We start from the raw sequence: 14,724 nt of genomic DNA, 5'->3' as shown, positions 1-14,724 counted from the left end.
TCCAAGTTGCTGTGGCAACATACACTTTTACATTACATGCATTTTGTAGCCTGGAGCTATGGATAGTGATGGTAGAGTCTCCAATTTTCTAACACATGGCTGATCAGGAATCTCTCCCACTCTTACCCACCAGCCATTAGCATGTGTTGGAAGGATTTACAAGTTGATACTCAACCTGTTTGGCTGCTTTACAAATGCACCTTCCTTGGCCATCAAGTCCTAGAGTGGGGCTTGAACCCAGAGCTTCAGGCTCAGAAGCAGGAACGCTACCCACTGCACCACAAGATCTCTTTCCCTTGATGCCCTTGCATACCCAACAATCTCGCTCTTAAATTTCAATTGCGCCCCCCCACCCCCAGCACCCACAGCTTTTTTGGGGGGAGTGTGTTCCAGATTGTATGGAAAGATAATTCAGGCCTCGCTATAATTTTAGGGTTTTTCCTGGATTTCCCCAGCAGAGGAATGAAATAATTCCACTGCATCTACTGTACCTATCAAATCCTTTTAACATCTTAATCACCTTGAGCAGCTCACCCCTCAATTTCCTAAACTCAAGGGATTATAAGCCACCTTTGTGCAACCTGTCCTCATAATTTCATTCTCTAAAGTCCTCGATAATATTCTAGTCAATATGTGCTGCATCGCTTTCTAAGGCCAATGTATCCTATGAGGTGTTCTGCTCAGGACTGATAGATGGACAATTTAAAAGACCTTAATTAGATCAACATTCGACCTTCTAAACTCGCTGATAATTGGAGTAAACAAGATAGGAAAGCCCACTAGTTAGGAGGTGCATCAATGCTGCACTTTAACAAGGGAAGCCCAGCCAGAGTTAATGGGGAGACAGCTCATCAACACTCCAATGTCCTAGCACACAACTCTATTGTTTTTGGAGTGTTATCCTTTGAATATTTTATCTCTGAAAGTCATATATTCTATAAATACATTTCTGGAAGTTAGCAATTTCATATCCTTTCTCTAATCAATCCAGAAAAAAACCCCATGTTCTTTCATTGTAGGGTCACAAGATATTTAGCGATGAGGAAGACCTCAGAGTAGGCTTGCATGGCCTCTGGATTGAATGACTTTCTAGTTCTGTCATACTAGAGTGCATACATAAGAATATAAGAGCAGGAGCAGGCCATTCAGCCCCTCAAATCTCTTCCACCATTCAATGGGATCATGTCTGATCTGCATTTCAGCTGCATCCACAACCTTGACTCCATATTCTAAATTATCCTTGGCTAGTAAAAATCTATTAGACTCAGGTTTAAAATGTTTAATTGAGCAAGAACCTGCTGCTTTTTATGGGAGACAGTTCCACACTTCTACCGTCCTTTTTTTATGGAGAAGTGTTTTCTAACTTCTCTATTCGATGACCTGACTCTCATTTTAAGGTTATGACCCCCTGTCCCAGACTCCCCCACCAGTGGAAAACCTTTCTCTCCATCCACTCTATCAAACCTTTTTAAAAGCTTAAACAAATATTGCAGGGAACACAAGCCTGGTTAATCTCTCCTCATAATCTAAACCTTGGAGCCCTGATAACTTTCTGAGCATAAGTCTCACCAAAAATAGGTAGACTTTATAACAGAATACCCCTAAGGAAGTTATGGTTTGTATGTCCTAAACCACTTGAGTTACGATCTGCTGAATTAGTCAATTATAAGAACCACTTCATATAGACTGACTTATGTGGTCTAGTTACTGTTAAGTAGATAAATGCAATAAACCATGTACACACTGGAAGCTTCCATAAGAAGTTGAGACAGGAATGTTAGGGAAAAAAAGATCTTGCATTTCAATAGTGCTTTTTACAACCTCAGGACATCCCAAAGTGTTTTACAGTGGATGAAGTAGTTTGAAGTAAAGTCACTTTTGTAGGAAATGCAGCAACCAATTTGTGCACAGCAAGCTCTGACAAACAGCAATTAGATAATGACCAAATAATCTATTTTAGATATTGGTTGAGGGATAAATGTTGGCCAGGGAGCCAGGACGCATTCCCCATCTATTTTTCAAATCGTGCCATGAGATCTTTTACATGCAACCTAAGAGGGCAGATCGAGCATCAGTTTATCGTGTCACCTGAAAAATGGCACATCCAGCTGTAGTGTTCAATGGTTTGATTGATCTGTGTTTGATTATGTTATTCTGTTTACTGATCCAAGTGACTTTACTTTATTGCTTAAGCTTGTGGGTGGAGCTAGAGAGTTAAGAAATTTGAGAATGTTTCAGAAAGACTGAGGCTCCAGGCAGAGACCACATGTGTGCACAAAATCCTGTAAGCTCTGAGATGTTATAAAGTTCTGTAAATAAACATATTTGGATTAAGAACTAGAGTCATCTCTGCATTATTTTATAATGACTGTGTTTGTTGGGGGGGGAGGGCACCACACAGTCCTTGTGGAGACAAAGTCCCACAGTCACATTGGAGACACCCTCCATCGTGTTGTGTGAGACTAACACCGTGTTAGATGGGATAGATTTTGAACAGATTTGGCAGCTCAAATCTGGGAATCCATGAGGCGCTATGGGCCATCAGCAGCAGCAGAATTGTATCTGATCTGAATCTGTAACCTCATGGCCAGGCATATCCCCCACTCTACCATTACCATCAAGCCAGGGGATCAACCCTGGTTCAATGAAGAGTGCAGGAGGGCATGCCAGGAGTAAAACCAGGCATACCTAAAAATGAGGTGTCAACTTGGTGAAGCTAGAACACAGGACTACTTGCATGCCAAACAGCGGGAGCAGCAAGTAATAGACAGAGCTAAGCGATTCCACAAACAATGGATCAGATTTAGATTCTGCAGTCCAGTCATGAATGGTGGTGGACATTTAAACAACTAACAGGAGGAGGAGGCTCCACAAATATCTCCATCCTCAATGATGGAGGAGCCCAGCACATCAGTGCAAAGAGAAGGCTGAAACATTTACAACAATCTTCATCTAGAAGTACCAGGCGAATGATCCATCTCGAACTCCTCCATAGGTCGCCAGCATCACAGGTGCCAATCTTTAGCCAATTGATTCACACCATGTGAGATCAAGGGGAGGCGATGGCGTAGCGGTAATATCGCTGGACTAGTGATCCAGAGACCCAGGGGAATGCTCTGGGGGACCGGGGTTTGAATCCCACCATGGCAGATGATGGAATTTGAATTCAATAAAAATCTGGAATTAAAAAGTCTAATGATGACCATGGAACCATTATTGATTGTTGTAAAAACCCATCTGGTTCACTAATGCCCTTTAGGAAAGGAAATCTGCTCTCCTTACCTGTCTGGCCTACATGTGACTCCAGGCCCACAGCAATGTGGTTGACTCTTAAGTGCCTTCTGAACAAGGGCAATTAGGGATGGGTAATAAATGCTTGACTAGCCAGCGACACCCACATCCCATAAACTAATAAAAAAAAATGTGAAGGCTATGGGCCCTGACAATATTCCAGCAATAGTACTGAAGACTTCTGCCAAACTGTTCTTGAGAAGTTACAATACTGGCATCTACCTGGCAATGTGGAAAATTGCCCAGGTATGTCCTGCCGACAAAAAGCAGGTCAAATCCAACCCGACCAATTACCACTCCACCAGTCTACTCTTGATCATCAGCAAAGTAATGGAAGGGGTCATCAACAGTGCTATTAAGCAGCAATAACCCCATTCATTGATGCTCAGTCCTGACCTCATTACAACTTTGGTCAAAACATGGACAAAGAGCTGAACTCAAGAGGTTAGGTGCGAATGACTGCCCTTGACATTAAGGCAGCATTTGACTGAGTGTGGCATCAAGGAACCCTAGCAAAACTGGAGTCAATGAGAATCAAGGGGAGAACTCTGCTGGTTGGGATCTTACCCAGTACAAAGGAAGATGGTTATAGTTGTCTAAGGTCAATCATATCAGTCCCAGGACATTACTGCAGGAGTTCCTCAGGGTGTATCCTCGGCCCAACCATCTTCAGCTACTTCATCAATGACCTTCCCTCCATCATAATGTCAGAAGTAGGGATGTTCACTGATGATTGTACAGTTCGCGACTCCTCAGATACTGAAGCAGTCCGTGTCCATATGCAGCAAGATGTGGACAATATCCAGGCTTGGGCTGACAAGTGGCAAGTAACATTCATGCCACAGAAGTGCCAGGCAATGACCATCTCCAACAAGAGAGAGTCTAACCATCGCCCCTTGATGTTCAATGGCATCACCATCGCTGAATCGCCCACGATCAACATTCTGGGGGTTACCATTGACCAGAAGCTGAACTGGACTAGCCATATAAATACTGTGGCTACAAGAGCAGGTCAGAGGCTGGGAATTCTGCAGCGAGTAACTCACCTCCTGACTCCCCAAAGCCTGTCCACCATCTACAAGGCACAAGTCAGGAGTATGATGGAATACTCCCCACTTGCCTGGATGAGTGCAGCTTCCACAATACTCAAGAAGCTTGATACCGTCCAAGGCAAAGCAGCTAGCTTGATTGGCATCCCATCTACCTCTTCCGCCACCAACGAACATTGGCAGCAGTGTGTACCATCTACAAGATGCACTGAAGCAACTCACCAAGGCTCCTTTGACAGCACCTTCTAAACCCATGACCTCTACCATCTAGAAGAACAAGGGCAATAGATGCATGGGAACACAATCACCTGCAAGTTCCCCTCCAAGTTACACACCATCCTGACTTGGAAATATATCATTATTCCTTCGCTGTCGCTGGGTCAAAATCCTGGAACATCCTCCCTAACAGCACAGTGGGTGTACCTACACCACATGGACTGTAGCAGTTCAAGAAGGCAGCTCACCACCACCTTCTCAAGGGCGAATAGGGATAGGAAATAAATGCTGGCCAAGCCAACGATGCCCATAACATGTGAAAGAATGTAAAAAATTTAGCAACTTGAAAATAAAGTTGGTGTCATATAATCTTATATCACAGAAGGAGGCCATTCAGCCTATCGTCTTTGAGCCAGGAGTTTGAAAGGGCTATCCAATTTAACCCCACAGCTAGGTCAGGAAAAAAACCTATTCTCCATTGCTCACTGTCTCCTATCCCTTAGCCAACCTCCAGGCTAAATCACTACTGTCTCTTTAATCTTAATGCTTCTATTTTATGAAAAGCTCCATTATGTAGTACTTTATCAAATGCCTTTTGAAAGTCCCTAAATACAACATCTACTGCACTACCTTCATTAATCCTTACTTCATCCAAGAGCTTAGCCAGACGAGATTTGCCATAACTAATCCAGGTTATCTCTCCCTTTTTAACCCATGATTCTTTAACTGAGAATTAATGATGTTTTTGACAATGGTCTCCGGTGGCTTTCCCAACATTGATGTTCACCATGGCCAGGATTTTACTTACAGCAGGTGGGCTGGGCGGGAGTGGGCAGAAGCGGACACGGAGCTGATCGCCGCCCGCGATTGGCTGCACGCCGCCATTTTATGCGGGCGGGCCAATTAAGGCCCACCCAGCGTCATGCACGGCCGGTAGTGCTCAGCGCTACCTGTGCTGGAGGGGGGAGGAAGGAGAGTCAGGGCCTGCACTCTTAAAGAGCGCAGCAATCTCCATGAGGCACGGAGCTGCCTCAGGGAGATTGAACAGACAATAAAAAAACTTCAATAAATGATGTAAAAGTTCATTCAAACATGTCCCCTCATGTGACAGTGTCACGAGTTGGGACATGTTTGTAAAGGTGGGGAAATTCATTTCATTGCTTTATAAAAGCTTCAGGAAACCTCATCCCGCCCGTGGATGAGGTTTCCTGAAAAACACAAAGGCCGTTTCGGTTTATCGGCTGCCCGCCAACCTCAACGTTGGACGGGCAATGTCCTTAACTAGTTTAATTACTTTCTTAATGGCCTTAATAGGCCATTGACATTTCGGCGAGCACTCAGCCGCATCTGGCGCACGCTCACCGAATGAAATACCAAGATGACGTCAGGACGCACACCCGACATCATTGCGCGTCATTTTATGCATCAGTGTGTCGGGCCCGCCCCTGCACGCCGACCAGAAGATTCGGCCCTTTATCTTCCTTGCTTTAGTATTCCATGCCTCTATTTATTATGTCTAAGGTGTAACCGGACAAAGTCATCTTTCTGCCATATTTGGCACCTAAATGAGCTACCAACAAAATATCCATGCCATGATGAAGACAACTACTTCCATCTCCATGATATCACCAAACTCTGTCAATTCTAATGTGTGCCTGGCCAGCCTCGCACTTTCTAACTGCCATAGTCTTGAGGTCATCTCTGCCTCTCTATCTGTCTGTCTCTACCCAAACTCACAGCAAGTCTTGTTCAGCCATTGTCCCAATCCTCGCTGACCTACACTGGCTCCCAGACAAGCAGCTTCACTTTTAAAATTTTCATCCTTGTTTTAAAGTCCCTTCATGGCCTCACCCTCTTTGTCCCTTATCTCCTTCAGCCCCACATCCCCAAGAACTCTGCACTCCTCTCATTTAGGCCTCTTGAGCATCCCAGGTCTTAATCACTCTACCATTGAAAGCCATGTCTTAATTTGCCTGGACCCTCAGGTCTAGAATTTCCTCCCTAAACCCCTCTGCCTCCCTTTTTCTCCTTTAAGATGCTCTTTAAAAACCTTCCTCTTTGGCCAAGCATTCTGTTAACTGCCCTACAATCTCCTTGTGTGGTTTGGTGTCAAATTTTGCTTGCTAACACTCCTGTTCAGCACTTTGGGACATTTTGTTATGTTTAAGGCACTATATAAATGCAAATTGTTGATTCCTTCCTTGTTGGAAATTTCTCCTGTACACATTTTAGAAATTCTTTACACCCACACCTGTCCTCAGTCTCTGTTTGGGTAACTGAAGTCCCCTACACTTACCACGCTGTTATTTTAACCTTTCCACTCTAATTTGCCGATAGGTTTGCTCCAGGTTTGTTCCTCTATTTCCTTCTCACTATTTAAATTTTGTAGTGAAAAGCTGAGGATGTCATGTGGCGCAGTGGGTAGTGTGCCTGCCACAGGGTCAGAAGCTCTAGGTTCAAGACCCACTTCAGAACTTGATGACCATAGAAGGTTTGTTCCTAACATGGCCAAACAGGTTGATTATCAGTCTGTAAATGCTTCCAATATGCCTGCGGGTGAGAGTGGGAGAGTTTCCTGGTTAGCTGTACTGCAGGAGGCAACAGCAACCCACTGCAGTACTTTGCCAAGCATAATCATAGACCAATCAAATGGTTACCAATGCCCTCTGACAGCATAGTACCTGGAGGAGTAAAAAGCCAGCAATGTAATTGTTCCTTAACTCTAACCAAATAGACTCAGTTGTTGAATATTATTCTCAATCCATTCCGACCCTTTCCTATCCCTGCTCAATACATTGTGGCCAGGAATATTTAATTCCCATTCCTGTCCTTGTTTAAACCAGGTCTCCATTAATAGCCACTAAATCATAACTCTGGCAACTTGCACCTGTAGTGTTGGTGTTATCTGTAACACTCTTCATGTTAACACGTGCATTCCCACACCACACTAGTCAACTTTGCTTTCTTTCTTCATGTAATTCCTGCTTCTGCTATGTTTTTCTACTTTCTCTGACATTAGAATAGTAACTACACTTCAGAAGTGCTTCATTGGCTGGAAAGCACATTGGGGCGTCCTGAGGTTGCAAAAGGTGCTATACAAATGCAAGGGCAGAATTTAACACGGTGGGATTTTACAGTCCCGCCAAAGCCAATGGACTTTTGAATGGCTCGCCGCATCTTATAGCCCCGCCTCCATCGTGACAGGGCCATAAAATTCAGCCCCAGAAAAGAAATTATTTTTCTGTTGCTGTTTGCCCCTCATAGTAGTCTATGCCCCTTGTTTCACCTTCCTGCTCTCTGCAGCTATCCCCCCATTCCCTCACTCCTGTCAAATTAGATTAAACCCTCCTGAACAACACTTGACGACATCCCATAAGACCATAGGCGTAGAAATTAGGCCATTTGGCCCATCGAGTCTGCTCCGCCATTCAATCATGGCTGATAAGTTTCTCAACCCCATTCTCCCGCCTTCTCCCCGTAACCTTTGATCCCCTTACCAATCAAGAACCTATCTATCTCAATCTTAAATACACTCAATGACCTGGCCTTCACAGCCTTCTGTGGCAATCCCAGTGAGGATATTGGTCCCGGCTCTGCTGAGGGGCGGCCAGTCCAACTTGTACTAGGCCCCTTCCGCCCCAAAGCTAATCCCCATGCCCCAACGATGCAAAGCCTTCACTCCTGCAGCATTTTCCCCAGCCACACATTCACCTGCACTTTCTTCCTGTTTCTGTACCCACTGACATGCTGACCCATTCCAGTGATTATGACTGTTTGAGGTCCTGAGATATGAGTTGAAATGGAGCTGCTGATTGTTCAGTCCTGATAGGTCCAGGATGGGCCAGGAGAAGGTGAAACTTGTGCTTGGTATTCTGGGGAGAAGGAATTTTCTTTGACTCAATAAAAGAGAATGACTTGTATAAGTGACCCCGGCTTTGCGGTACATGATTAAAACTCACCATTTCCACAGAGAGGAGGAAGTAACCACCAGAGAGAAAAAAAATTCCCTACCACTAGTTAAAAGTATTTAAGGACCGTCCTAGATTATTTTTTTTTTGTTTTCTTGATTCCTCGTCGACATTCGGATCATATTGAAGCGAATGGATGTGTAGCACTGGGCGAAGGGGATCAAATGACAGGCTGACGTAAGGCACGCTTCCACGGAGCAAAGTTTATTTAAAATGCCTGAAGTCAGCGCAGCTCAGTGTTTGGGAAGTTAGCCAGGTAAGGTCACACCTGAGGCTGGTTCAAAAACAACCCTCACTCCACCCGTGTGAAAACCATGCTCCAAATCCCCTTGTTCCAGTCCAACATGGACCAGGTGTAAAACTGTCTGATCTTTCCTGCTGGGGAAACTCTTGCTGTGAATGGAATAGTCCAGTTAATCATTTCGTTTCATATTTTACAGGTCACCCCCGTTATTGTATATTAAGCATGGTAAGCCCATATCCGAACCTTACATGTGTTTTTGCACCGTTTAGACGGCTAGATTCTGAAAATTAAACTGTATAATTGCTAAAGTTTTGACAGTGTCGTGTGAGTGTAAATTACTTTGAATGACTTTTTTTTTCCCAGAGCTGCTGCATGCAAGATAACTACACCCCCCTGTTTAATGATGCATTTGAAGTAATACACCATCAGCAGCATCAGCACCCCGCCACCCAGATTAGACAGGATCCGAGTCTCCAGTATCTGCCAAGCAAGTATCTTACTCCGCTCCGCTACACTCAGCGTCAATTACTGAGAGTTTATTCGCCTCTTTGCCTTTGGGTAATCCTATGCCCTTCTTTAAAGGTCCCTCACTCTCGATGTACAGCTTCCAGCATTACCAGGAGGCCAGCCAAGCTCCCCACTGCGCTCTGGATGTCCAGTCCCAACATTTGCAGGACACTGTAAGTTCAAAAAACTGGGCATTAAGGGACAAACGTGTCAGTGATGGGATGGACCGGTGATCACTAATTGTTAATTTCTCATTAAAGTAAAGATGAGGGATATTTTTTTTAAAGCAGCGAGTTGTGATCTGGGACGCGCTGTTTGGTGGGAGCGGCTTTAATAATAACTTTCAAAAGGGAATTGGATAATTATGTCTATTTTAAACATTAGACAATACTGGAAACACTCAGCAGGTCAGTCAGTATCTGTGGAGAGAATTGGATAAATACTTTGAAGGGGTGGGGGGGGTGGGAAGAGGGTGGGGAGAAGAGGATTGCAGGGTTCTGGGAAAAGAACAGATGAATGGGATTAATTGGATACCTCTTGGGAAATGCCAGCACAGACCATGATGAGCTGAATGGCCTCCTTCTGGCCAGTATTCTTCTGATTCTGTAAAGGAATCATTGAGTAGGAGGATTGTGATTAAGCAGTAACTGGGAATGCGGGTAAGAGTAACTAGATTAGAGAAGTTGGGACTGTTTTCCTTGGAGAAGTGATGGTTGAGAGGTGATTTGATAGAGGTGTTCACAGTCATGGGTCTGGACAGAGTAGATGGGGAGAAACTGTTCCTGCTCATGAAAGAATCGAGAATGAGAGGGCACAGACTGAAAGTAATTGGTAAAAAAAAAGCAAAAGTGGCACAAGAAAATACTTTTTCACATAGCAAGTTGTTAAATTGTGGAATGTACTGCCTGAGAGTGCAATGGAGGCAGGGTCAATTGAGGTATTCAGTTATCTGAAAAGGAAGAATGTGCAGGGTTATGGGGAGAAGGTGAGAGAGTGACACTAAGTGAATTGCTCATTCAGACAGCCAGTGCAGGCACGATGGGCTGAATGGCCTCCTTCTGTACTGAACCAATTCTGTGATTCTAGGCTCTCTGCCCAGTGCTTGGCTCTGGAGCCAAACAGAGTGAAACTCCCCTTGGGGGTGGAGTGAATGGTCTCAGCAAGTGGAGTGTAAATCATGTTCATTGTCAAACCTGTTCATTGAAACTGATGGGCATTTTGTAAATGTACCTGTTTAGAGGGTAAGGACTTTACCTCCCTCTATACCTTCAATGCATTTTACCTTTCTAACTTTGTGGAGATGGGTCCACTCACGTGCATATCTACGCCACAATATGACAGGGAGATAGGAGCCAAACAGTGTAAACTGGGTTTACCTTGGTGAAATCTAATCTATAGCCCATGTCGCTGGCCAGTAGTTGCTGTGTTATCACACTGACCACTTAGGGTATGTAAGTATGTTAGTGTTGCATTGTCAAAAATCTTCCTCCTTCACACTGAGATTCAAAAAGGACAGAGAGACACTGGGGAAGATGCCAATAAAGGTTAACAAGGACGATAATAGAACTGAGAGGATATATTTATCAGGAAACTTCGAACAGGCTAGAGCTCATTTTTTCCAGAAAAGAGAAGACTGAAGGGTGGCCTGATAAAGGTCTTTAAGATTATGAAGGCATCTGATAGGGTAGATATAGGGTGGAATTTTATGGTAGTGGGATTTTACGGGTCCCGCTGAAGTCAATGGAGTTTAGAATGGTTCACTGCATTTTACAGTCCCATCTCCACTGCGGCAGGAGCGGTAAAATTCCAGCCATAGAGAAAATGTTCCCACTTGTGGGGAGAGACCAAAACCAGGGGTCATTAATATAAGAAAGTCGCTAATAAATCCAGTACGGAATTCAGGAAAAACTCCTTTACCCAGAAAGTGGTGAGAATGTGGAACTCGCTACCATAATGAATAGTTGAAGCAAATAACTTGGATGCATTTAAGGGAAAGGCAGGCAAACACCTGAGGGAGAAAGGAATAGAAGATTATGATGATGGGGTTAGATGAAAAGGGGATAGGAGGAGGCTCACATGAAGCATAAGCACTAGTTGAGTCACAAGGCCTGTTTCTGTACTGGAGAACCTACGTAAATGTATAAACGTATATGTCTGCCTGTTCCAATGGTTCAGGCGGGTGTCCAAGATTCCTTGGCACTTGAAGAAGAAATGAATTGACCAAAGTATCTCCTCCAACAAATACATTGCAAGCAAACAAACTTGCCATTCATCGTATGGCTGTGGGATCATGCTGTGCACCAGATGGCTGTTAAGCTTGCTTGGATAACAAAGTACTCCAATATTTGTGAAAGGCTTCGGATCATTTCTGAACGTTGTGATTGGGCACTATAGTAATGTGAGTCTTTCTTAAACCACCCCCCTCCCCACTAAATAAAAAACTAGACTACAGTAATTACAAGCTAAAATGACATAATTGACAGCCCAACAAAGAAGCTAGAAATAATTGTGACAATAATAGCAAACAATGTGACATTCCAGTGTTCCCTGTTTTAGTACAGATACAGTCCATTTACTTTAAACATAAGACAATACTGGAAACACTCAGCAGGTCAGTCAGTATCTGTGGAGAGAAGAATTGAGTTAAGGTTTCAGATACAGAGTCTTTATCAAACCTTCTCCCTTTTCCTCAGTAATTTTAAATGGTTTTACAAAAAGCACATTCTTTACCAATACTACCCACAATAATTTCTACACTATGTACTTCACTGTTGGAGGTGCCATTTTCCCATGATGAAAAATTTTATGACAGTGGGACTTTACAGTGTCATCAAAAATGATGATAAACTGCAGCCCTTTTACCTTCTCATCAAGGGCAAGAGTAGGCCATTTGGCCCCTCGAGTCTGTTCTCAAAGGAGAGCAGGGTAAGTCTCCTTGTTGTCCTGGGTCCACATTAATCTCTCAACAAGCATCCCTAAGAAAAGGAGACAGATGATGTGATATTTGTCTCATTGCAGTTTGTGTGTTCCAAATTGGCTGCTGTCTTTGAACAGAGGCTGAGTGCTTAAGGTAGTGGAAATTCTGTATTATTTACCATTTTGTAGGTCAGATTCCAATGTATTTAAGATGTTCAGAAAGCAATATTTAATGTTAAGCATGTTTCAGAATCAGCTGACAAAGAACTTCTCCTTTCAATACTCATTGTCCAAGTAAAGCCACAACCATGTGAGAAAGGGGAATTTTGTTTAACCTCGTGATTCGAACAAGATCTCAACTTTTATATCTCCAGATGGATTTTAACCTCGACAGCAACAAGTTCATGTATGAGAATGGGTCCCAGAACCCCAGCTATTTTCCAGACAACCACATTCAAGATTTATTCGTCCCAAGGCAAGGAAAAGGTTTGTCTTTTCACTTCCATTTATCTTAGCACTCACTTCCCACCTCCCCCCACTAACCCCACTTCCTTCCCAGCAAAATTACTTGGATAGATTTTCCCGTGGGTGCTGTTCCTGCTAATCAAGTTACAGCACCGGAATAAACAAATCCACAATTATTTAACATCAGTGTTAAGCACAGAGAGCCATTCAGCTCCTCAATCCAGATAGGAGCACAAGCATTAAGCAACTGGTTAGCTCTGCTATAAAAATAGAAAATGCTGGAAAAACTCAGCAGGTCTGGCAGCATCAGTGGAGAGAGAAACAGAGTTAACGTTTCGAGTCCGTGCGGAAACTTTGTTTTTCTCTCTCTGCAGATGCTGCCAGACCTGCTGAGTTTTTCCAGCATTTCCTGTTTTCATTTCAGATTTCCAGCATCCGCAGTATTTTGCTTTTATTTTGATGGTTAACGCTGGTGTTGAGCAGCATAAAGAGCAATTTAATACCAATAAGTGTTCGTCCTCTCTCTTCTTCTACCCTCCATCTCCCCACTTTGTTCAATAGCCTCTACAGCAGAGCCTCCCATTTTGTTGTACGTGCTAACGCTGGTCTCCATTGCAGGCAGGAAGAGGCTGCGCCTTTACGAGTTCCTGAGCGAATCTCTCCATGATTCCCAGATGTCCGACTGCATCCAGTGGGTGGACAGGAAGAGCGGCGTCTTCCAGTTCATCTCCAAGAACAAGGAGAAAGTGGCGGAGATGTGGGGCAGGAGGAAGGGCAATCGGAAAACCATGACCTATCAGAAAATGGCCCGAGCTCTCAGGAACTACAGCCGGACAGGAGAGATTGTGAAAGTCCGCAGAAAGTTAACCTACCAGTTCGATGCCCAAGTCCTGCAGAGACTTGGAAATGGCCCAAGCTCTCACAATCCACACAGTGACCATGAGCACCATGGCTGTGATCACTGGCATTTCAGCTACAACTACAATGAACTTTTACATGAAAATTGCATATGAACAATCCCGGTTTAAGCTAACTCAAGTTCTTTATAATAAAATATTGCAGACAAACTGCACTTGAAAGAACTCAACATTTTAAATCCTGTAAATATCCTTTACTCTTTAAGCCAGTGTGTGTCATGTTTCAGCCCAGTCTAGGGTCATGTACTAAACGTATTAGAATAAAAGTTCCTTCTTTTGTATAGTCTGTGTATCGACTGGTTCATATTAAGCGGGGTTATGCAGCGGGACATCTGCACAGGCAGTTGATCACACACTCAGCCAGTGTCAGAGGGGAGAGAGGTGGGTCACTAGAGCAAGATTTTAGGCGTCAAACCTATTGCGAGATTCATAGAGATGCAAGGGGAAAGAGAGAAACCGAGACTAATAGTGTCAGGTTTTGGGAGACAAATATAAAATATTGCAGACGCTGGAATTCTGAAATAAAAACAGAAACTGCTGCAAATCCAGCAGCTGGATCTCTGGAGAGAGGAAGATTTAATATTTCAGGTCAATAACCTTTCATCCGACCTGATGAGATATAGGAAGCATAAACATGGGAAAAATAGAGACAGAGAGTAATGGAGAGATACAGATTCAGAAAGATGGAGAGAGAAAGAAAGTAATGATTAGAGGGTATTAATCAGCAGACTCTGACTGATACCCCCAGACTGACATTTTCTTCATTATTATTCATTCATAGGATGTGAGTGTTGCTGGCTGGGCCAGCATTTATTGCCCACCCTAATTGCCCTTGAGAAGGTGGTGGTGAGCTGCCTTCTTGAACCGCTGCAGTCCATGTGGTGTAGGTACACCCACAGTGCTGTTAGGGAGGGAGTTCCAGGATTTTGACCCAATGACATTGAAGGAACGGCGATATATTTCCAAGTCAGGATGTTGAGTGGCTTGGAGGGGAACTTCCAGGTGGTGGTGTTCCCATGTGTCTGCTGCCCTTGTCCTTCTAAATGGCAGTGGTCGTGGGTTTGGAAGGTGCTGTCTAAGTGAGTTCCCGCAACGTATCTTGTCGATGGTACACACTGCTGCTACTGTTCGTTGGTGGTGGAGGGTGTGAA

General features: G+C 43.9%; 1 protein-coding gene across 1 annotated transcript; it reads left to right on the top strand.

The window, feature by feature from the left end:
• The first annotated feature begins 9,356 nt into the window (after nucleotides 1–9,356).
• LOC144696337 (transcription factor Spi-C-like) lies at nucleotides 9,357–13,853 on the top strand. The gene is made up of 3 exons (XM_078567552.1): nucleotides 9,357–9,448; nucleotides 12,566–12,677; nucleotides 13,275–13,853. The coding sequence occupies exons 1-3, from the start codon at nucleotides 9,365–9,367 to the stop codon at nucleotides 13,667–13,669; spliced, it is 591 nt and encodes a 196-aa protein (XP_078423678.1). The 5' UTR covers nucleotides 9,357–9,364; the 3' UTR covers nucleotides 13,670–13,853.
• Nucleotides 13,854–14,724: the final 871 nt, after the last annotated feature.

This window comes from Cetorhinus maximus, chromosome 22, assembly GCF_964194155.1.
Source record: "Cetorhinus maximus chromosome 22, sCetMax3.hap1.1, whole genome shotgun sequence".
NCBI lineage: Eukaryota > Metazoa > Chordata > Chondrichthyes > Lamniformes > Cetorhinidae > Cetorhinus > Cetorhinus maximus.
This window is presented reverse-complemented; position numbering and strand designations above follow the sequence as displayed.

Coding starts and splice junctions, on each gene's coding strand:
- LOC144696337 (XM_078567552.1), top strand. CDS start 9,365: ATGTACAGCTTCCAGCATTACCAGGAGGCCAGCCAAGCTCCCCACTGC. Junction 9,449..12,565: donor CCCAACATTTGCAGGACACT/GTAAGTTCAAAA, acceptor TTATATCTCCAG/ATGGATTTTAACCTCGACAG. Junction 12,678..13,274: donor CGTCCCAAGGCAAGGAAAAG/GTTTGTCTTTTC, acceptor TCTCCATTGCAG/GCAGGAAGAGGCTGCGCCTT.